Source organism: Quercus robur, chromosome 8 (genome assembly GCF_932294415.1).
Source record: "Quercus robur chromosome 8, dhQueRobu3.1, whole genome shotgun sequence".
Taxonomy (NCBI): Eukaryota; Viridiplantae; Streptophyta; class Magnoliopsida; order Fagales; family Fagaceae; genus Quercus; species Quercus robur.
In genome coordinates, this window is record NC_065541.1 from 13132490 (window position 1) to 13156580 (window position 24091).

General features: G+C 32.1%; 2 protein-coding genes, 1 long non-coding RNA gene and 3 other non-coding genes across 8 annotated transcripts; 4 read left to right on the plus strand and 2 right to left on the minus strand.

Annotated features, from left to right (window-relative positions):
• Positions 1-219: 219 nt before the first annotated feature.
• LOC126694667 (uncharacterized) lies at positions 220-4820 on the minus strand. 2 transcript variants are annotated; one of them, XR_007645841.1, is made up of 3 exons: positions 4572-4820; positions 2306-2741; positions 220-306 (listed from the first exon to the last, which is right to left on the minus strand). XR_007645841.1 is itself a non-coding variant. In XM_050391042.1 (2 exons), the coding sequence occupies exons 1-2, from the start codon at positions 4735-4737 to the stop codon at positions 2458-2460; spliced, it is 450 nt and encodes a 149-aa protein (XP_050246999.1). In that variant the 5' UTR covers positions 4738-4820; the 3' UTR covers positions 2222-2457. The 2 variants fall into 2 exon arrangements, 1 of the variants encoding a protein (XP_050246999.1); XM_050391042.1 differs by lacking the exon at positions 220-306 and having other exon boundaries at positions 2222-2741.
• A 2261-nt stretch (positions 4821-7081) lies between these two features.
• On the plus strand, positions 7082-11498 carry LOC126694668 (uncharacterized). 2 transcript variants are annotated; one of them, XR_007645843.1, is made up of 2 exons: positions 7082-9820; positions 10523-11498. It is a non-coding gene; the product is annotated as an uncharacterized LOC126694668 (long non-coding RNA). The 2 variants fall into 2 exon arrangements; XR_007645842.1 differs by having other exon boundaries at positions 7082-9812.
• On the plus strand, positions 7791-7868 carry LOC126697948 (small nucleolar RNA R21). Its single transcript, XR_007646321.1, has one exon. It is a non-coding gene; the product is annotated as a small nucleolar RNA R21 (small nucleolar RNA).
• Positions 8038-8114, plus strand: LOC126697949 (small nucleolar RNA R21). Its single transcript, XR_007646322.1, has one exon. It is a non-coding gene; the product is annotated as a small nucleolar RNA R21 (small nucleolar RNA).
• LOC126697947 (small nucleolar RNA R21) lies at positions 8540-8614 on the plus strand. The gene has a single exon (XR_007646320.1). It is a non-coding gene; the product is annotated as a small nucleolar RNA R21 (small nucleolar RNA).
• A 6055-nt stretch (positions 11499-17553) lies between the features above and the next one.
• On the minus strand, positions 17554-19932 carry LOC126695878 (probable inositol oxygenase). The gene is made up of 12 exons (XM_050392675.1): positions 19823-19932; positions 19618-19655; positions 19419-19497; positions 19240-19318; positions 18942-19146; positions 18681-18740; positions 18540-18592; positions 18326-18448; positions 18126-18195; positions 17949-18027; positions 17679-17760; positions 17554-17580 (listed from the first exon to the last, which is right to left on the minus strand). The coding sequence occupies exons 1-12, from the start codon at positions 19930-19932 to the stop codon at positions 17554-17556; spliced, it is 1005 nt and encodes a 334-aa protein (XP_050248632.1).
• Positions 19933-24091: the final 4159 nt, after the last annotated feature.

The window sequence follows — 24091 nt, forward strand, 5'->3', positions numbered from 1 at the left end:
ACAATCAACTCCATTTCAAACAAAGGAGAATAATCCATTGCCATATAAGCTCTAGTTTATACAATTCCCACTATTTCTGCATAAATAACATTTTTTGAGCTCGTTAGTCGTTACCGTAGCTGATGTTCCAAAATACTGAAAAAAAAAAAAAAAAAAAAAAAAAAAAAAAAAAAAAACTACTTGATTGAAACCAAGAGTCCATGAGGCTCAGTTCCAATAGATAAGCATAACCTTATAGAATTTATAATTAAACTAACAAGGTTTAATTTATAAGACATTCAGCATAAATACAATTACAAAATCTACCTAGGTGCACAGCCAACAGAAGCACGCACATTGGATGGTCAATTATTCTCTCTCTCTCTGTCTCTGTCTCTGTTTTTTTTTTTTTTTTTTTTTTTTTTTTTTTTTTTGTTTGGATTATTATCTCATTTCATAATCTGAGTTCTGAGTTTTTTGGAGGGATGAAGAATTCAACTATTTATTTCTTTGCTTTCGTTAATCGTTACACGATGACATCATTTATTTCGAATATTAATTTGATTTGACATTTTTGGGTCTATTGGGGAATTGGGTATTGAAGGTTCAGGGAAGGTACATTGGGTAAATTGGGGGCTTTTGAGTCATTTCGGAATACGTCAAGTACTCCTACCATATCGCGCCACATCAGTATCTGGCTCGCTTGAGGTCTGCGTTTAGTGCGGTTAGTTACAGCCGTTGGATCATTGTACTTTTGACTCTTATGACCCAATATTCATTTCTTTTTCTTTTTTTTTAAAGGCAATATTCATTTCTTTTTAATAGAAATCTTCTGTAACATTTTGTCACAATTTTTTATGTATTTGTTTAATTTTCTTTAAAAAATAATCAAAATTTAAAATAAAAAAGATTAAATACATAACAAGTTGTGATAGGTGAAAAACATAAATTAGAATACATAAGAGTGGTACCAATGATTTGTATTCTATAAAAAAATATAAATCTCCTCTAACATTTTTTTTATGTTCCACCAATCAGAACTTATCATGTATTTGTTCCACTTTATAATTATGGGCACATCATTTTTTTTTTTTTTTAGTTCATCAAAAAGTTATATGTATAAAGGGATTGAATTGTTTATTATAAGAATAAATATGCCAAAATTAAAACACGTTATGAAAAAATGAACTTTAATGCAAGAAGTGATAATAAAGTTTTCATAAATATGTGTAGAATTGAAAAAAAAAAAATTGATTATTTACCAGAAAATTATTAAATAATTCGTGAGTATTTTAAATGCGTACCCTCCATTCTCATATGAATTGTGAGTCCCACTATAAATTTAATTTGTGGAACTCATAGTTATATGGAAAAAGGGAATACGCATTTATGGTACTTTAAGAGTACTCAATAATTAAATGCATACTCAATAATTACCCTTATTTACCTGTCAAATCTGGAACCAATTGTTTCCTACATTCTTAGAAGTTTTGTGCAATATTAGGAAAAAAAAAAAAAAAAGACCTTTTGCGATAATCTTGTGAAAAATAAAGTCAAAAGTATAGTGAAATTAGAAAAGAAAAGAGTGTTAAGACAACCTTGTAATTCAATTGACATTTCTTAGTGTATTTAACAAAAACATCCAAGGTTCAAATCTTCCTCTTTATTGTTGTAATTATCAAATTATTAGAAAGAAGAAAAAAGAAAAAGAAAAAAACAAACCATTATTAAGAAAAACATTAAACTGGTGATATCATATAGAGAGAGAGAGAGAGAGACATGTATGCTAATAAGTTAGATTTTGTCCATCTCGACTTTGAATTTTTTTTTTTTTTTTTGGGAAAAGATTCTCCCTTCTATGTTTAGGGTAGTTCACAATCCCACTTTTATGTTTGGAAAATGAGCAAATAACCCCAATCTAGTTTTTGCTCATTTTCCCTACATAGAGGAAATTTGTTGGTTTCAAAAATTGTGAACAATCCCAAACATAGAGGAAGAAAAGCATTTTTACTACTTTTTTTTTTTTTTTTTTTTTTTTCTACTTGCCAAAACAATCAACTCCATTTCAAACAAAGGAGAATAATCCATTGCCATATAAGCTCTAGTTTATACAATTCCCACAGTTTCTGCATAAATAACATTTTTTGAGCTCGTTACCGTAGCTGAGGTTCCAAAATACTGAAAAAAAAAAAAAAAAAAAACTACTTAATTGAAACCAAGAGTCCATGAGGCTCAGTTCCAATAGATAAGCATAACCTTATAGAATTTATAATTAAACTAACAAGGTTTATAAGACATTCAGCATAAATACAATTACAAAATCTACCTAGGTGCACAGCCAACAGAAGCACGCACATTGGATGGTCACTACAATGCACATATTGATGATACATATCCACACCATCTTTCTCACTTTTGTTTTCAGTTCAAGCATAGTACAGATTTCAACATAAACATATACACCAAGCCTGTATAGTTTCAAATGCAGTACGTTGGCGCACTGGCAGGTCTATAGACAAACGTTCTGACAGCATGAGAATAACCCGATGGGTGATTATAGCTGAACTTGATTCCTGTGCTGCCATCACCAAGATGTGTACAGTGTTCATGGAAACTGCTGATGGGCCGTGCAAGGCATGCATCCCAGCGGTCACTCTCAGGCATTGTCTCTGCTACTGTGTATATCCCCTTTGCATTTGTGAATGCCTGATAATTTAGGACTTCACCTGACTTTGTGATGCAAAGAACAGCTACCTCAGCACCTGCAATAAAAACCACAGAATTTTACACCAAATTCAATACGAAGGCAAGCTACACTGTGAAGGTTAATCAATGCTTGAATCCTGAAATTGCATCCTAAATGGCAAAATTGGAGTATTTAAATTCACTGTAGCTTTGATCCTTGTTTCAAAGGATTAATTTCATTCATACTACTTTCAACTCTTAGCCTTAGAGGGCATAATCAGACGCAAGGATTAAACCACTATAACATAAAACTGTTTTTATCATTCAAAAACGATGATAACAAGTCAATACAATTGCTTCTTAAAATCCTATAAGCCTTGGAAATGATACGGAAAAAACAAATTACTATAATTCAAAATCCATGTGAAAGAAATGAAACAACATACAGGGGAGAGAATTTTGGATCAGGTTGTTACATCTCTTTCTAGGCTTGGAACAATAATTAAATTTCATATCAAATTGAGAATTTTGACATTTTACGTTGCTAAAATTTGCACAATATCATTTTCCTACAGTTCAAAAAATTTGCGTTGGTAGCTAGTTGAGTTTTTTTTTTTTTTTTTTTTTTTTTTTTTTTTTTTTTTTTGTAAGTAGTTAATTTACAAAATGAAATACCAATAGGCTGCTTCTTTGATGCAGAAATCAATATAAATAATTAGAACATTCATTGTAGATAGCATTGTGATTGTTGCTACTTTTTTAAAAAAAAAATTCTGGGTAGTCACCCATGCACCCTGGAGTTATAAATTCAGTATGTATGATGACTATTAGTCACGGAAACTCAACCTTGAAACTCTTTGTAGCCGTCCTTTAGAATTCATCTTCTTCTTTTTTTAATGATGTGAAACCTCACCAGGGTAGGGCCTTTTAGACCCACCCCTGAGGAGTAAACCATGGATACACGACCCCACCCGTTAGAATCATGTATAGGGGAACTCTTAGTGAGGATTGAACCCAGGCTGTTTGATCTACAGCTCATAGCCTTCAATTACTTGGCTACACCCTGATGGGTATCTTTTAGAATTTGTCTTAAGTAGGTAAGAATGCGTGGCTATTCCTAGAACCGATCTTTAATCAACCTTCATATTGAAACTGCATCATAACAGAGCATAGCAGCTATTCACAGAATATGCTAAATACACAAAATGATACATGTATCCCCATCAGCAAGAGGATTAGGCATTCTTTTCCTTACTAAATAATTCAACAGAATGATTTTGACATGAGAAGAAAACAAGATTTTAGCATACAAACAACACTAAATTGGCCAATAAATGGCATGATTATATCGTTTTTAAATCAATTCCACATAAAATTTCAGCTAGAGAAATAACTGAAACAATATCAACTAAAATTTGACATTTAGAAATTGAGGGGCGTTCTAACCTATATCTTTCAATGCTGATCAGACCAAAATTCAAATTACTGACAAAAAGCCGAAATAAAAACCTCAAACCAGTGTCTCTATCTACGACAAGCAAAGAACCATTTCTCAATTGATTGTATCACCCAAATATGCGTTGTGATGCATACAAAATATAAATCACAGACATAGCAAAAAAGAAAAAGCCTTACCCTTCAAAACCAGTTTAACTTTTTTTAAAGTCCAAGCACAATCTAAATCAATTTAACCAAATTACAGTAGTCAACAAGCTCCTTAACAAAACAATTTGCCAAAATAATCAATTTTTAGCATAACCCAGATCATCATTACCAACCCATCAAAAATCACAACTCAAAAACCAAAACCCAGTTCAGAAATTAGACTAAGCAACAATATAATCATAGAGAAAGTGGCCATTTAAGATAGATAGATAGATAGAGAGAGGGTTATGTGTGAGTGTTACCTTCAAGAACATGATCCTCAGGACCGATAGAGGAATCGCTACAGACATCACAAAAGACTCTGCCATGGATTTCACCAGTCCAAGCTCTCACACCAGGCTCAAACAAGAACACGATGAAAAGAAACAGACCCACCACCAGTTTATACTTCTTCTTCTGAGCTTCCATGGCTATGTCCAGTTTCAAAGGTAGACACTGTTTTTTGTCGACATTTTTATACGCAGACGTTACTGTTTGGTCTATTTACTTGGTCATTCTTCTCTACGGTTATTCCTGTCCAGTTCGACTAGGCTTGTTTGGCTAGTTTGTGTCGGACCTGTCGGACTCGGCTGTGGTAAAATGATAATTAAGTGTGAAGTGTGTCTTCAAGAATTTCCGTATCCAAACAAGTCCTATGATCTTTTCTTCTTGTCCAATTTTCATTTTTACAACTTTAAAATTTTTAAACGAAATTAGACCAACCTTTTCACATGGAAATGATAGTAAATAAGTTATGAAGAAATGACAATCATTCCTTAAATTTTATGATATACATAATAAACTTGACTTTTGTTATGCACCTTGTTAGTTTCTCTTTGTTTATTAATAAATTTATTATTTATTGTCATATCAATTTATACTTTAAGTCAAAAAAGTTTATTACAAAGCATGGAGAAATTTGTCATTTTGTAAAATTTTCGAATCGCACTATGGTTTCTTTTTCTTTTTTTCCTTGATATACTTAAGAGTGATTGGTATAATTTTCCTTCTAATTATTATTTAACTTGTTGGGCTATATGCTTTTGTTATAATAATAGATATTTGATATTCTATTATATAAATTAGTATGTTTGATTCTCTTGTGTGTTTGTTTCTATAAAAAAAAAATAGTATGTTTTAAAATATGATAACTAAAATTAAGCAAATTTTCTTTCTTTAATGATTTTTAATTATATATAAACTTTAGATACTATAATTAAAAACAATAAAAATAATTTTGTTTTGAACATAAAATTTATATAAATGTAAAAAAGGAAGGATATTTTAATTATGTCTTAATCATTGTTGGTAAAGACATTGACGTATTATTTCATCTTTAGCACAAATTTGTCTGGGCGAAAAAAATTTGTTTAGAGCTGCCAGCTTAGATAAAGTTGTTTGTTTTTGTGTACAAAAACAAATCTAATCACATTTAAAATCTTCAAAATAAATCTTACAAGTAGTATTGTATTTGTATCATCCATCCAAATATCCTATAGGAGCGAATGACTCAAGTCCCTCATCTCTTATTCACTTTTTAGATCCTTCAAACATTGGTTTTGTGGATAAATTGGTGCTATTACAAACATGTCCAAATAATATTTTTAAATAGTAATATGTTTACAATATTTTTATTATACTTTCACAACAAATCATAAATGGTAAATTGTTATTGGTTTTAATTTGAATTCATAACTTAAATTACGTTTTTATCCATCTGTAATAGCTAATAACAACTTGGCACTTATGATTTATTGTGAAAATATTGTAGATATAACATTTCTCTTCATGAAATGATTATTTCCTATTTTATCTCTCTTGGGCAAAAAAAGATTGATCCATATAATATATATATATATATATATATATATAAAAGAGATGAAAAATTAATGAATATCCTAAGAGTATTGGTTTTTGAAATATTTATAGAGAATTTTTAAGGGAAAAGAAAAAAAAAATTGATTATTTTGATAACTTATTACATTCTTTATAAAAGTTCTATTAAAACTTTTCTAAAATAATTAATTAACAAATGACCTAAGAACACTGGCTAACTAACCCATAAAAAAAAAAGAAAAACAAATAGAAACTCAAACAAATACATTTTCACATATCCTCGTGTAAATCTTTAGATAAAATATAAATTGCATAAATATTTTCATAATTTGAAAAAAAAAAATCCAGACCTATTACCATATTTAAGATAAAATAAAGCACGGGTGATTTTTTTTTTTTTACTAAAATCCTCAATTAGATATGTTTAACTAGAACCACCACCGGGCTTTGTAGCCCAAGTGGTACCCGGTTTATCATGAAACTGTTAGCTCGAGGGTTCGAGCCCCCATGCTCGCATAAACAATTACCTAGCAAAAAAAAAAAAAAAAAAACCAAAAATGGTGAAAAAATCACTTTGACAATATTGTAGTATACGTTTGGGATTTGTTTATTTTGTTAAAATAATTTTTTTTTTACTGAAAGTACTGTAGATAAAGATAGAAGTTAATTAAAATATTACAGTGAAACCCATAAATAATATAAAAAAATATAAAAAAAATTATAAATAAAAATAAAAATAAAATAAATAATAAAATATGTTAGTAAAAATAATATTTGCCCGAACAAAAAATTTGTACGTGAAACTCCAGCTCACACACAAAAAAATTCACGTCTCGTATTATTAAATTTTTTTTCTTTTGGGAATTCGGGGGTTGAAGTTTAATTAAACTTAATCTGAGGGACTAATAAGTAATAATGAAATACTCTCTTCTTGTCCCTTATATATATTCCAAGCAAACCCTAATTTCCACTGCGCATTGCTTGCTTAGCAAATCCCAGAAAAAAACCAGCTTGTTATTGTTCATATGACTGGAAGGTGAAAATTTTCCACTATTCAATGGGTTTTCTAGTTCACTTCGAGTACACATTGCTATCTTTTGTTGTTGTTTATTTTAAGTATTATGTTTAGCATTTTGTTTGGATACCGAGAAAATTTGGGAGAGAAATTTAAGAAAGGAAATGAAAATTGAAATTATCAAAGTTTGGATCTTTTCATTGTTTTGTACCTTTTGGCTTTATTTGAGTTTGTGCATTTCATTTTTGCGATTAACCCGTGAACCTGTTGGGGTCCCTTTAATCTTCTTTTCTTTTCTCGGTAGCCAAACTGAAGTTTAGAATTCTATCCCAATATTTTTTTAGTAATGCATGGTATTTGATGTGACTTAGTTGGGTTTGTGGGGTTTTACAATTCAGTCTAGCTCAGTGACTACATTTTGTTGATATTTGAAGGATTTGAGCTTTTAGTAGTGATGACTCTGTAATTGCTAACCGCAATTTCAAGCTGGTTCTGTGTGTTTGGTTTCTGGCCTCTAGTATTTCAGTTTTTGGGGTTTTGATGATTTTTTGAATTCATGGAATTTGTGGTGTCATGCTTGTTCCTGCACTTTGATCTCTGTTTTTGAGCTCTGATTGAGAATTTTTCTTTGCATCCCAATGAAGAGTTATATAAAAATTAAAAGTAGTGGACTGAATTTCTATTGATGAGCAATGGATTCTGAGGGGTGTTCTAATATAGCTTTGCAAATTAAAAGTAGTGATAATATTAGGTTTTTGTCTGTCATTACATGCTTTGTGGGTAGAAAAAAAAAATTTGCATGTGAACTTGTTCTGTCAATTAATTGTGAAATTCATTTATTAATTACTATGTGATATACCTTGCAAAGTACTAAATTGCATCCCTGTGAGGATTTTGTTCAATTAAAAAGTAGTGGACTGATCTTAATTGATGAACAACTCAACTCTGAGGGATGTGCTTGGTATTATAACGTTGTAATATTTTGTTTATTTGCATCCAATGCAACTGTGTTTGTAAAGTTATAAGATAAGTTCCTTTTCTGTAAAAATAATTGTATAGGCAGGGAGCCATTTGATGGCCTTGCTTGAACTCCATTATATGGGTTGTTTTGAATTCATTCAAACAGAAAAAGCAACATAGAGTTATGAGATGAAATTATTTTTGTTTTATTTTACTTTTTTGTTTGTTATTTACTTTGCATATTGCACATGCAGAATCCATCCACCTCTCATAAAGGAGCTAAATGAAACCAAAGTTTCATGTTCTGTTTTGAATTGATTGTCTACCCATTGACTAACCTCTTGCATATGCGTGAGTATGTATATGTGTGCATGCACATCTTTGTGGGCTATGTTCAGGTGCATTAAAACTTTTTATGTGCATCCCAATGAAGAATGATTCAAATTAAAAGTAGTGGACAGAAATCTATTGATGAGTAATGAATTCTGAGGGATGTGTTTGGTCATTTTATTTTTGTATAATTCTATGTTTATATGTTTTGTAAGAAAGAAGCTACTTTGCTTGTGAACTTATACTCTTGAATAATTTGTGAAGTTCATTGGTTTGTTTCTTTATTTTATTCATACGTGATTTTCCTTCCCTATGGGGATTGGTGTGAACTATAAATTAGTAGACTGGTCTCCTTCGATGAAAATCCGATTCTTTTTTATTGGTAATTTCACATGGACCCACTGGTTCTTGAACCCATGGCCCATATCCTCCCCCTTGATCTTATTAGGGAGGAGGTTCCATAGAGTCAGAGCTAATTGGCTATGAAGTATGAACAATCGAATTCTTAGGGATTTGCTTTGGTATTATAGTGTTAGTAATTTGTTTATCCGTTTATCTTGAAACTGACTTTGTAAAAAATTTGAAGGTATTTTCTTTTCCCTAGGCTGGTTGTTGAGTAGTGAGCCAATGTCTTGCTTGAAGGACTAACTAAATTTATAAATAGTTTATTGGTGCTCTGTGAGTATTTTGAATAATATCACGAAGATGCTACAATGAGTTTATTAGTTCTCTGTGAGTATTTTGAATAATAGTTTATCAATGCTGTTACTTTTCAGTGCTAGTTATTATTCCCTTTCCATACCCTCTATAAAATGCTATATGCTGAGCTTCATGAAGACCAGGAAAAGGGCTGACTGTACTCATTGTCATGTGATGTTGAAGGGGGTCTCCCTTGGTGCAAGGGGTCTGTATATCACACAGTTTGGCTTTTTTTCTGTGTTTTCTTATATGACTGTCATTTCATAACACAAACACAGAGAATCTAAAATGGCAGCTCTTCACAACCTGGATGTTCAGGCCCAATGACCTGGAATTACCCTTTGCCACTTTGGCTAGGTGAGCATCATTGTGGATCAAAGAGGCTATCCTGGATCAGCCACTAATATATGGTTATTTGTAAATCTATGGCTACCGTATGATAACACCCAAAGAAAAAGAAGAAGAAGAACACACTGACATGTTATCTTAGGTAGATCATTGGAGGTAGGCTTCTCAGTTGTGCTGCAAGGATGCATGGCAAATTAGTAACGTTTCTTCTGGTGATACTCACGGTAGACATGATCAGAAGATGAGCTGGTGGCTGGAAAGTCATTGGTGGTGGAGGGTGTTACTAGCATGCTGCAGCACAACTATTTTCGTTTAGGTATTATGGTAATTGCATCTTGAATACTTGCTCTTGGATATTTTGGTTTATCAATCTACAGCCATCATAATTTGTTTGGGTAATGCAATTGTGTAAATTGCCTAAGGAATGAGAAGGTCTTAAGTAATCTGAAAGATGAAAATCTGTGTAAAATGCGTTTGCTTGGTCAGCAATGTAAGGCCAAGGCATGTACGACATGTAAACAAAAGTATCTTTCGGGATGAGAATTATCTTAAATGTACCAGATAATAAAGATGTCCCTTGCTTAAAATTGTGGAATGTAACTTGGCCAGAGCAGAATTTTTAGTTCTTTCATAGAGAGTGGATGGCCTAATTTCAATTCATGCAATCATTCCCAGAAGTATATCAATCTTAAAGCACTATTTGTCCTTGTAGCAGTGTCTAGGTGAGTTCAGGATACTAGGCTGTGTATGATGTATAGAATGTAAGGCTGCGATTGCTTAAAGAGGCTGAGCTTAAATGACATGGAATTTTATAGTCAAAAGGAACGTGTTCCACCTATACAAAAGATAATGTCAGGTGTCCCAAAGGCCGTGGTTGTTCTTTCAACCGCATATTGTGTGAGATAAAAATAAAAATCTTGCCAACCAATAAAATAGAGGCACTTCTCTCTCTCTCTCTCTTTCTCTCTCTCTCTGTGTTTAAAATCATCATTGTACACTATTTTTGTGATTTTCTTACTGTTACAGGAATGACAAAAATTTGTGAAGAGGATGGTACAAACCCGGTGTGCAATATCTTCTTACAATTGTAGATCTTATGAGCAGAATCTTGACATGAGAGGAATGTGCAGCTTAAAACTAACCTGTTTTACTGTGAAAGCTGAAAAGTATTACCTATACTCTTTGGGTCAGATAAGAATGAAGTTGACTGCAGTAGTCCAACTGCAGAGAGGAATCAATCAAATTCTCAGAAGTCAGGCCAAGATGATGGTGTCATTCCCAATGTGTTCGATATTTCCAGTTATGATGAGAGGCTTGATGATCTTCCAATTTTAGAAATTTTCAAAATTTGGGATGCTGTTGCGAAAAGAGTACTTCTGAAGATTATGTGTGCAATCAATTCAAAAGGTTTTCACTCCCACTACAAGTGCTGCCTCTGAATATGGTAGAAAAAGAAAACTTTCATCTGTAAGAGATTGTAAAAAATAGGCCATCCCATCTGTAAGTGTGGGTGCGAAGAATTGGAAGGAATGGCTCATATTTTGGCCAATGACCAGTATGTAGCTGCTAATGGAGTCCAGAGTGAGGCTAGTGTCTGGGAATGATCCATTAGACACTGCTGGGCTGAGCGAGGGGATTCAAAAACAAAAAGGATTCAAAAACAAAAAGGATTAGCTACTGATGGAGCTAAAGAAAGGAAGGAACAAAAGGCTGGAGCTCCAGTCTTTCAATAACACTATGGACGTTGATGACTATATTCAGACTATAGGAAGCAAGAGCCAGAATCTTGGGCTAGAAGAGAGGATTCAGAAGCTGGAGAAATTGTTGGGGTTAAAAACAGATGAATACAGAGATGCAGGAAAGAACCAAAGATGAGAGATCCAGTGGCTTATATGATATAATGTATTCTTATTTTTATTTTTTTGTTAACTCTTTCCAGTTCATGTTGTGAATCTTCTGTTTATCTGAGCTTGTTGGTGCAATGGGAACTTTTGTTTATGAAGTTGGAATTTCAGTGCTAATGTTATGATGCTAGTGCTAGATGATTTGGAATAAAGAACTTGTTCTGCATCATTGAGCACTATCATGAGCAACTGTTATTGAAGCACTAGATGTTAAAAGTATGTTAAACTTTTCAAATAGGTTTAACTGCGAAGTCTAACTGGAGTATAAAATGGTTAGGCACAAGGCTCTGTACGTGACTGCTAATCTTAAGGCCCTTTAATTGGGGTGTGGTGCCACTCTGCAGAAGTGACAAAAGAAATACTGAGGGTAATAAAAGCACTCACTCTGAAATGTAATTACAACTTCCATGACAGACAATGGTGACTGGTGAGAAGAAATATTGGCAACCATAAAAGAGGGGGCAGATATATCATCCATTCAATTAAGTAGCTTTCAGTCACCTTTGCATCATTTTCTACTAGTTATATATATTATGAACAGTGCATATGGCAAAATAAAAAGTAAGAAAAGATAGTTTACTCCACTCAAAAAATCAAATAGAAATGTAATTGTCAAAGAAATTCTAGCTATATCAAACCCATTACATGTGAGCATACAGCTAAATACATGTTACACTTGAAACCACTACAATGACAACAACTACAATCAAACTAAAAGCATTGTTGCTAAACATGACTCTTTTGTTTATCATTTGTTCAAGAGGTTCATAAGCTCGATGCACTTAAATGGCATATGGTTACAACATTGCTATCGAGAATCTGTCGACGGCAAAAGCACCTCAATGGATCGAACAACTGTCGAAAAGCTATCGACCAGATAGAAACTTTCTCGATGGATTGAGAATCTATCAAGAAGTTATCGAGACAAATTCTAAATAGCTCGATGGATCATAATTGCAATAGAATCTGTCGAGAAAAGAAGTCCAAGGGTCTCGATAGATAGCTATCTGTCGAGGATTTGTCGAAAAGCTGTCGAGCTTGATAAAAAGCAGTTTTTCAAAGAAAGGAAAAACACAAAGAGATGAATGCAACCGAGCAAGCTACTCAACATAGATCCAAACAACATATTAAGCTTCAAATACATCTCTCAACAAAAAAAATGTAAAGCATTTATGATCCAATACTCACACACACACACACACACATACACAACAAGTCTAACAAATTTTATGTTTCAAAAACAAGTCATGACAGTTTAGTGAGCATACATTAATGCATGTATTCCTTGTGATGGCCAAATCACATTGTATCCGTACATGTATCAAAAGCAGCAAAGAATTTACATGTTGTGTGTGAAAACATCACAAGATTGCATAAGTATCTCATGTTATGACGATTTGAGATATGAGAAAATAAATTTAGCTCACACACGATCATAACTGCTTGATGGAGACTATCACCCCCGAGGTACATTCTATAACTCCCACATCTTCTAGAAACACGCTTGCAACCATATTCAAAAGCATTTTGATTCTTTTTGCTTTTAATTTTCTTTGCATATATATATTTTTTTTCTTTTGAGCATATTATGCATGGACATACAAGAGAGGGAAGAAATACTCAATTATGTTAAGTTTTAAACATCACAATTTTGCTATGTCAAAGCATACAAATGTTTTTCATGATTGGCAAGCCTTATTAGTGAGATGGTTATTTATGCCTTTCTCTTATGATTTTTTAGTCCTTCTCGTCAAAAAGAGTGATATGAGTGTTAAGTACAAGAAATTATTTAATCTTACTAATCACAAACACGAGCCACAAAACTCACTTGCTTAGTTGTGCATTAAGATGCTCATTTAAGCTACAAAGGATACAAAGTTTAGAAAACTTTGTTTCAATGACTATCCAAGGTATACAAGTACCAATGTACACAAAACACACATTGTTTTTGTATTTTTCCAATTTTTCAATTTTTTTTTTGTTTTTTATTTTTATGAAAAACAAAATAAAGCAAAAACTGAAAACAAACAAACAAAAACATGTTAAACAAAGCATAGCATAAAACTAGACTAACTCAAGGAATAAGAGAGCAAAACACACAAGTAATGCATAAACAAAAAGTGGGAGAGAGAGAAAAAGTGACTAAATCACTTTGAGCATTTTTCCTTCCACACCTTGGAAGAACATTTTCATTTGGTAAACCCTTGATCTAGTGGTGAGGGGGAAGAATTGAAACCGTTCAAGTTCGAAAGAAACATGAAGGCCTTAAGAAGATCTCCAAGAGGAGCAAAAAAGGATGGAAACTGATTCTGGTTTCCAAACGAGATCATGTTGTTGCTTTGTTGAGTGGCTAACCACTTGTAGCAATTAGGACGAGTATGCCCTGTAGCTTTACAATGGTGACAGAGAGAGAGAGAGAGAGAGTACCAGCTAAGTCAACCCATGGGATCTCCGAGCTGGGAATAAAGAAAGTAGAGTCTATAAGCGCAAGTTCCTGTTGGGCTTTGTGGAGCCTAGTTTTGTGTTGATTTGATTTGATAACTTGACCCAACTTGACTCAAATAATATTGCGTGGTTTTTAATGAGAGATTTATTAAGGCTTAGTTCATAGAGTGGAGGCTTGGGTTGATAGGCCTAAATCGGAACGCTCATGGATAAGCCTTTGGGGGTTTGGGGGCAACGCCCCCGGGAAAATTTTTTTGGCCCATTGTGTATATGTAGAAACCGACTTTGGTGATTAGGGTTTTAAGGAGGTTGTGTTGCCGTGTTTTAGAGAGAGAGAAAAGATTATAGCCGCAAGTTGTACTCCGTATTCTTCCCTGATAATAGTGAAATCCCTGCAACTCCGTGGACGTAGGCAAATTGCTGAATCACATAAATATTGTCTTGTGCATGTGATTGTTTTTCTTTGGCGTGTGTTTTCTCTATTTTTTTTGTTTCTCACAGGTTGGGAATTCGTTGAAATTCCCTAGAGTTCCTTGGTAGGAAAAGTCATCACTAGCCTAATATAAGGTCTTGCATTCTCATTGATCTTGAAAGCTCGGATTTGTGTGAAACACGGGAGCTTGTTTAGACCCCCCAAAAAAGGTTATGACTAGATTGCTATTATTCTAACTTAAACTAAGTGTGGAATAAGAGTAAATGAGTGCAAACAACCGATAAAACTACTCTAAGTCATAATCAACCAATATCAACAATAAAAGATAGGCTTAAAGAGTAGGGAAGAGAGATGCAAACACAAGATAATACCAAGATGTGTTATCGAAGAGGAAACTGAAGAACTCGATGAAAAACCTTTCCGCGACCCTCCAAGTCGAAATCAATCCACTAGAGAAAAAGTTGGAGTACACAAATAACAAAAGACCCTCCAAGTCTAGTCTACCCAATATACTTAAGCCCTCCAAGCTCCTGCTACCAACAGACTTCTCAGAGTCATGTCTTCTCTAACTTTCCGGATCCCGCAATACTCTCGATTGCATCCGCCAAGCCTCACCGGCTTCTTTTGGCAAATCCCAAAGCTTTCCAAACTCCAAAACACTCTCTACACTTTGAAAATGTGTGGGTTGTGTTTGGCTACAAATCTTCTCTTTAGGTATGACAATGGGAAAGGGAAGGAGAAGAGGCTAGAATGATTTCTCACTAAGGATAAGTAGCTCTCTCTCTAAAAGATAGGTGTGTTGTGTTGTAAAAAACCTATCTAGGGTTTTTCTTTCTAAATAACCTCTCATACATTTGTGGGTAATTAAGGTATATATAGTATGAGTGAAAGGTAAGAAAGTCACACTTAAAAACCTTCAGGCAGAATGTTTCGTGGGTATCTTGCAGGTAGGCCCTTCTCGCGAGACACTAGCGAAACTGACAACCTGTCATGACTTTTCAGCTTCCAGCATGTGCTTCTCACGTGCCTTTTTTACAGGTAAGCTTCTCACGAGACACTAGCGAAATTGCACTGATTCTTCATTTCATGCTTGATTCTTCACTAACTTAATACTAAACCCAATACAATAAAATTCCACAAAATACAAGGAACAAAATTAATGCAATTACAACACTTTTTGTCATGGCCGAATAAAGCCAACATAAAACATAGTTGTAAATCACAACTTTACAGATCTTATCCACAACCCCATGCATTGGATGACTAGATCTCAGTTGCAAAGACTGTTGAACCTGTAACATAACCAATAAACCCACCACTAACATTACTTGCAAATTAACAGCCCACATTGTTGGTCGTGGATATTCTCCCCCCTGAAAAGTTGGAAGTGTGCAAGAATTGTGTAGTGAAGAGTGAGGAGAGACAAAAGAATATGGGCAATAGATGTTTCATTAGGTGTGGAGTCATATGCATATTGAAGTTTAGATGTCATTCGTATCTGCCAATCAATATTATAAAACAGGAATACAACTGGCCGAGAGTTATAATTCACGTGGAGAAACCCTTTAATAATTGTCATAGCCTCGGTACTTAGCTCACAAAAGCACACGATTATCACAATTCTAATTCATGGTTAGAAACATGTACTTACAGACACTATTTACCGTAATTATCGCTAACGGTAGATGATGGAGCAAAAATAATAAGTCTATACATAGAGTAACCCTTTAATAATTGTCATGGCTGAGTTACTTGGCTCACAAGAGCACTCGATTACCACAATTCTAATTCATGGTTGGAAATAGTACTTGTAGACACTCTTTACCGTAATTCTCGCTAACAGTAGATGATAAAGAAAAAATGATAAGCTTTTATGAAAGTAATAGACGGTTAATCACATTCTAACTATTACATAGGATAGTTGCAATAGAGTTTATATGAACATGTACTTGCAAACACTCTTTATCATAATTCTCGCTAATAGTAGATGATGGCTAGTTCAATAAGCTCATATTTATCAACCAAAAAGACTACTGGGAAAGCCTTAGGCAAGAATATTTAATCAAATCAAATGAAGCATGATATCAAAACTAGCCTTAGCCCAATCACTAGCCATATTCTAAGTCTACATAAGATCCCAACCAGCTCTTGCCTAGTTTAGCTGGTGCCAACACAAGATATATGCCCCCAATTACACATACTCTGGAGTATGGACAACACACAAGAAGAAGATGGCCCAACCACTTGCCTTAGGAATAGAGCCTACTAGCAGTTGAGTTTAAGGCCTAATCTATTAATGTTCTTAATTTATTCGATTTACTTTATGAAATGAAAAAATTTAACAACAAAATTGGTTGTAGCCTAAGGCTATAACCTTACTCAATTAAATAAATATTACTACATATTTTGAAAATATAACCGTTGAATTGTATACTCTTTATTCTCTTAATACGCATGTCAAATTTTGTATCAATCAAATATTATTTACTATATGATCTCTAAGCTTATATTTTATGCATAATTTAAACTACAAAAACTTGCAATTTAAACAATTTATTGATGACATAGCTATTGATCTTTAATTTTCTAAAAATTTTGCAAGCATGGAGGATATAAGAAGAAGATATAATCCAATGATGGGTTTGTCAAAATTCACCTCCAATAAAATGATATTGAGTAAAATTGTAGACTTAGGCTTCAACTAATTTTATAACTAAACTTTATCCATTTTTTAAATCTTATTTTATTTTCCTACTTGTTTTAGGGATTTAATTCATCTTCTTACTTCATTAGTAGAATTTTCATTGGTTAGAATTGTTTCCTTTTCTTGTTAGGATAATAACTTTGGAACTCTATTTAAAGAACCTGGAATTCAGTATTGTATATATACAGTTTGCTTCGGTAATGAAATTGATTGTTGGAGTTTTTCCTTCAATAGCTTGGTGTTGATTTCTAAGGGTTTTTTTTTTTTTTTTTGGGTTCTTGTTCTTGTTGAAGCCGCAACATTAGCATTATTTGATTAGGCCCCAGGGCCTTAAAGACATATCCCACACATGGCCTCCTGGCCATCAATATATAAGAACCAAGCCAAATAATAATGAACATGCCACATCTCTATGATGTGTTTTATTTATTAATATTAATTAATATTTTACAAACTTCTTAGTACTGATTACAGAAATTTGTAGTGCATATATAAATAAAATTAACATTGCCAATTGAAAGTGAGCACAATTAAAAGTATGGCAAGTAGCCTAAAGCCGGATCCTCAAGGATTACCATCTGATCTTTTCTGGGAAGTACTACAAAAAGAAAATAAAAAATAAAAAATCCAATTTTAGTAAAGGAAAAAAAAAGTGTTTGAATTTACCGAAGCACAGAATTTTGCACTGGTACACACCTTTTTTATGAGGGATTCATAGTATGGTTTAACTTTTTCAACATCAATATGAACTTTGCTCTTACTGTAGAGATCATATTTGCTGTTATTTTGTACAATACAATAAAATCAGTTTAGTTGTCACAATTAGCTGAACAAAAATTGAATAATTGGTGGGGAAAAACACCGATGCTCACAATCAACTCAATGAGAAATGAATAATTGTAGGGGAAGAACACGGGTAAGAAAGAAAAAAAAATGTACAAACTAAACAGCAAAATGGAAGCTTACCTGAATGTTTGAGACCACTTCAGATTCTCTTTGTCCTCGTCATTCATTAGGTATTGATATGCTCCTTTCGAATGCATTGCTGCGAGATGGACAAATAAAACTCATTTTATTGTATAAAAATGATTCAAGAATAACTATTTTTCAAATTTACAGGAAAAGATAAAGAATAATACTTACAGTATAATGAGTGATATCGGATAATAAATAATGCAGCTGGAGGTAGAGTAGTTCCACTTGCCTTGAGCACCTAAGGATTTGGAAACAACATTATTAGTATTATGATTGTTATTTTGGAATAACATATTGTGGAAATTTCAATATGAAAATCTTATTAAAGATTTTTCATTAAAAATTCATTGAAGGTTCAGAGGATATACCAAGTACATGTAATCGTCATGCCCCCATGACAACAGCACATTTTCAAGTCCACATCCTTCAGAGTAGACTCCAAGTTTAGTGTTGTAGGTAGGATTGTTGTAATCTGGATTTTCCTTGAGATACTGCAATGCAAAAGATTCGAAGAAATTTCTTTCAGTTGACTGACTACATATAATCATGTCAAACATAATTAACTAATGTTTTTGAGAAGACCTTGTGATAAACAATTGATTCATCATAAGCACAACCAACAATTAGCGTATCTCCTGCAACATCAAAATTCATCATCAGATTGAAATGACTCGAAACAAGAGAAATATATTAACATTTATTTGGTCAGAGAACATTTCTTACCATTAACAGCCCACTGGGGAAGCGATCCAAATTTAGAATGGAAAAGAACCTTTCCAAGATCTGAAATCCATACAAGAATCAATTATCAAGTTGTTTTATGTAAACTTCAATATATAGGGCTAGTGTGTGTAGTTATTATCTGATATTATGAATAAGAGCATAGAGCCACTAAGTTAAACATATATAATTACACATTCAAAGAACTTATATTTTGCATGTTAGCCTTAGAATGGAAACTAGGAGTGTGCATGGGGTATTTACCATGAATAAGGGCAGTCAAGTGCAACCAATCTTCACTAGGATAGTCTTTTCTTATAGCTTCAGCTGTCTGCAGCATATGCTGAATCTGAGGTTCTTCCAGGTCAGGGTCAGTTTCATCCACAAAATTGTCAAGGAGTTCAATGGCTTCCCATATGGACATCTCTGCTTTGTTCAATTTCGCATACTCTTCCCTTGTCCTCTTTACCTGCATTTGCATTGAAAGTTTCATATATCAAATTGAATCTATGAAGTCCTAAAGTTTAATATTTAAACATTAACTTATTGAAAGTGTACTTACAAAATCATATGTTTGGTTAATATGATGCAACCGATAGCAATTCTCCACAATGCTTTGCCTCACACTTCCTTCATAATCCCTACCACACATTTTGACACAATTCATTGAATGAGAAACTACACCATTTATGAAAAACACCTGATCTTATAAACAAAGATTGTGGAAGAAAATGTCAAAACCTAAATGATTGGCCAAAGGCATTGGATTCTGGCACAACAAATTCATCTAATGCATCTTTTGGTGTTGCATTCTCTGACACTTAACAAAAGAACACAAAAGTTAGACTCCAATTGAACTAAGCTTATAGACTTATAATAAAATAAAAATTATTGACATTCATGGACAAAAGGAAGTAGGAAACAATAATCAAAGCAGTACCAACTGCCTGGTTCTCAACGGCAATCATCTTGTTCCCACTGAAAAACTCAGAACAAGGCAGACAAAGCAAAGACAAATACCTTTGAAAGGTCTCGGTCAGATTTATAGGTAAATAATAAGTCCTCAACTGAAAATAGACCAGGCTTGGACTCCTCAACTGCAAATTTTCATTATCCTAGAGCTAATTTATTCAAACAAACTTTACCTTAAAATAACTTGTTTCTGCAAGAGTATTGAATGGTCAATCATTATCTTCATTTTAGCCATGTGACCAATTCCTAATGCTTTGGTTGTTTTGTTGTCAAAAACATGCATCGTTGTCATTTACAAAGAAAAGGGGAAAAATAAATGTGATAACGCATTGAGTCAGCTTTGTGGATAATCACATCCTATTTTTCGTAACGCAAAAAACTAGCCTAAGATGTTGATGACAAGACAATCCAGTCGTGGCCATGTAACACCCCATAATTTTGATACCAATTAAATTATTATACGTAAATTATAAAGGAGGCCTACAATTAAATGGATTAAATTGATTTGGGCCTAAGATATTAAAAAAAAAAAATACTATGGGATATGAAGCTCAAGTGAAGTGACATAAGTAAATATATGGGTCTTGAAAACCCTAGTCTTTTACCTCTTAAGCTACATGTGCATATATACTTATAAGGCTTCCTTTTGCTTCAACCGCATCACACTACTGAAATTCGCTTCTCTTTACTGTGGCTGTGAGTAGAGATTACAGGTTCTAATTCTACTAAATTGTTGTGATTCAAGGGAAATTGATTTTTTTTTTTTTTTTTTTTTGCAACTAAGAGGTAAGTGGTGTTTACTAATTTTGGGGGTTTTCCCAAACAGTGTTAGTTATTAAACTATCATTTATCAAAGAAATATATTGTTATTCTATACATATAAATGGATATTTTATAATTTCTTGATGTGCACATTAATTATTCGTTTTATGAAAAACTTGTGGGACAACCTAAATTTATTTAAATTTATATGTGTGAATATATCCTTATATTTTCGAGAATTATGAATGGATTATTTATGTGAGCATCTTGTATATGTTTTGAAAACCTATGGCAAATCGTGATTAAAAGCTCAATGTTGTATTAGTCCTTAGCAAGGGACAATCATACTGTAGCTAGTCCTTAGCAAAGGACGGTCTTAGAAAAGGGGATAGTGCACATTTGATAGCTCCTTAGCAAGTGAGTATACTATTGAGGATCCAAAAAGGAAGCTCCTTAGCAAGGGAGTGCACCTTTAGGTTCCAAATGAGCCATCCTTAAGAAAGGGGATGAAAAGAAGGTTCCAGTCCCAAAAAGGGGACAACACAACCCTGTCAACGGGACGTAAATGTTGATCATGAGAAAAGTCTAGGAAATTGTTTATGTGATTGTATTAATATATATATTATAAGGGCTCACAATATAAGGATATTTTATATATATATATATATATGAAGTATTTGATTATAAATATTGATGAGTTACAAGTTATGAAATTGTTGTAAGAATTATTTATTTGAAAGGTTTGTTTCCACACCCCAATGTTAGTGAATTCCACTTATTAAGTTATCTCACCCCCTTTTATTTCCCACTAGTCGCCAACCCGTGCTATGCACGGGAACCTACCTATTTATGTGATAAACTAAATTGATTTTATAAAATTTTAAATTGATTAAGAAACTATATTATTGCATGAATTGCTCTTGTATAACTTCAATTTGTGTTACAATTTGATAAAGAAGTCATTGTTTGAACGTGCAACGACTTACGAAAAATATTAAAGAATAGTTCATGACTATAAACTTATAACTATCGAAAAGAATCAAAAGATTAAGAGCTTAAAAATTATAAAAATATATGTGTGTGTGACTACACAACAGAGAAATATAAGAGAAAAATTTGTTACACTCAAAATAATAATTCATGGTTATAATTATTGAAATTTTCCAAATAGTTTTGGATATTACAAAAATATAACTCAAAAAGTCAGATGTTAAAACTTCCAAAAGGCCAAAAAATATTAAGGAATCATAAGATTTACATCCTATAAATTATTGAAACAAAACTATATATATATATATATATATATGATTTTATAATAGAGAAATATAAAAGAAAAAATGACTACCTTCAAAAGAATAATACATGGTATAGTTGTTGAAATCTGCTAAACATGTTCAAATATTGCAAAAAGTAACACAAAATATATGACTATTCAAAAGAGAAAAATAAGAAGAAGAAAAAAGTACATGAACCTATAAAGTAATTAGTTTTAAATTTTAATGGGTCTAAATTTTAAACAATGAAAAAAAATCACATGTTAGGTTGTGTTCCTAGCAACCTTGAAAGTAAAAGTAAAGGGAAAAAAAAACCATGAAATACCATCAGCCAATAAGTTTTAATGGGTTTAAACTACAAATAATGAACAAAAATAATCATAAACAATCATAGGTGCAGGGTTTGGTTACCAAGATCAGATGGTTGTAAAACACAACATTTCAAAATTGATTTAGGGTTATGCAGAAGGCAACATAAATGACAGAAAATTGTTTTTACGTTGTCTGCTATGCCAACCATCTAAATATATTAATTCCAAAAAAAATTAAATAAAATAATTCCTAGAATTATATGAGATAATTAAGAAGAACATCAAGCCCTTGCGTGGATGTTATTTGTGGACGGCTGTCCATCACTGCAATTCATAGACTTTGTTGTTAATAAGACAATCGAGTTCAAAACTAAAAGCAATTAGGTGGCCTTTGTACTACAGGATTTGTTCTCGTTGAAGAATCAACTTGCTTCCTACTATGGCTTCAATTTGATATGTGTGTTTTCTTTGTGAAAATTTGAGTGAGTATGAAGGGTTTCGACCTTGGCAGAAGTTTATATTTGTGAAAATTTTTGTTATAGAATTTTAGTTGAAATAGAATTTTCAAGCTTTTGATACATATATCTAATAGAATTTTATTTAAACTAAACTATTGTAATACTTGATAAGATATAAAACCAAAAATAAAAAGAATCTAAAAAAAAAAGAAAAAAAGAAAAGAAAATAGTGATGACGTGGAAAATTGTGGGAGCTCCAAAGGCTATTTTCAAGCTTTTGAAACATATATCTAATAGAATTTTATTTAAACTAAACTATTGTAATACTTGATAAGATATAAAACCAAAAATAAAAAGAATCCAAAATAAAAAGAAAAAGAAAAAGAAAATAGTAATGACGTGGAAAATTGAACCAAAAATAAAAAGAATCTAAAATAAAAAGAAAAAGAAAATAGTGATGACGTGGAAAATTGTGGGAGCTCCAAAGGTTTCGGTTTTATATATATATATATAGATTAGCCACAAACTTGCGCGTTACGCATGATAATTATTTTTATGGTAGTTTTATTTAATTTTTTTTATACAATTTAAACTAATTTAATAAAGAGTAATGTATTTTGTAATTATATTTTTATTCATTATAAGAATAATCATAAATGTAATATAGAAACAATCATAAATCATAAATTTAATAATTTAATAATTTTTGTCGTACTAAAATGAAAAAAAATACAATTTTTCTAAAAAAATTCAAAAGGCAATTTAACGAAAATATTTATTTTTTAATAAAAGCTATTTATAACATTTTGTGAATCATTAAAAAGAAAATAAAATTTAGAAATTATTCTTTTAGTTTTAAACAAACTTTCTCAAACTTATTTTTTATGCCTACAATCCAAAACACTGAAAAAAGTAACTAAAAAAATTAATAAAACTTAACTATGATTAATTGAACCAATTAGGAAAAAAAATTGTTATTTATAATCTACTAAGGTTATTTTCTTTGCTGAATTTGTAATTTCGTCCACCCAAAACATATTATCAAATAATCAATTATTAGCAAAATCTAAGAATTAAATTTTTATATATGCATTGTTATAAAATAATAATAATAATAATTAAAGTAAAATTGTGAAAGATAAAATTTGTCTCTCATCCAATAACTTTTGTTTAGCCAACCTTTGCTTTTCTCTAAATAAATTGCATTATAGAGTACTTTGTCTACCACAAAGGATTAAAAAATAAACAAAAATGATTAAAGTCTCATAGTTTAACATCTAAATTGAGCACTATAAAAATCATGCTATCAAATTACAGTAGCTACCAAATTAAATTATCCAAATCATGCTATGTATTAGAATAATATTATATTTTTATATTTAATCCTTTATAATGCAATAGGATAACATTTAACAATCAAAGAGAGAGAGAGAGAGAGAGAGAGAGAGAGAGAGAGAACTGAATCGCATTAACCTAAAGTAGATTAAAGAATATAAAAAATTATCAACCTAAAGTGAAGATGCAAGAAAAATAAAAAATAAAAATCCACTCAAAAATTGTGTGTGTGTGTGTGTGTGTGTGTGTGAGAGAGAGCGAGAGAGAGAGAGAGAGAGAAAGAGAGAGAGAACCTTTTTTTT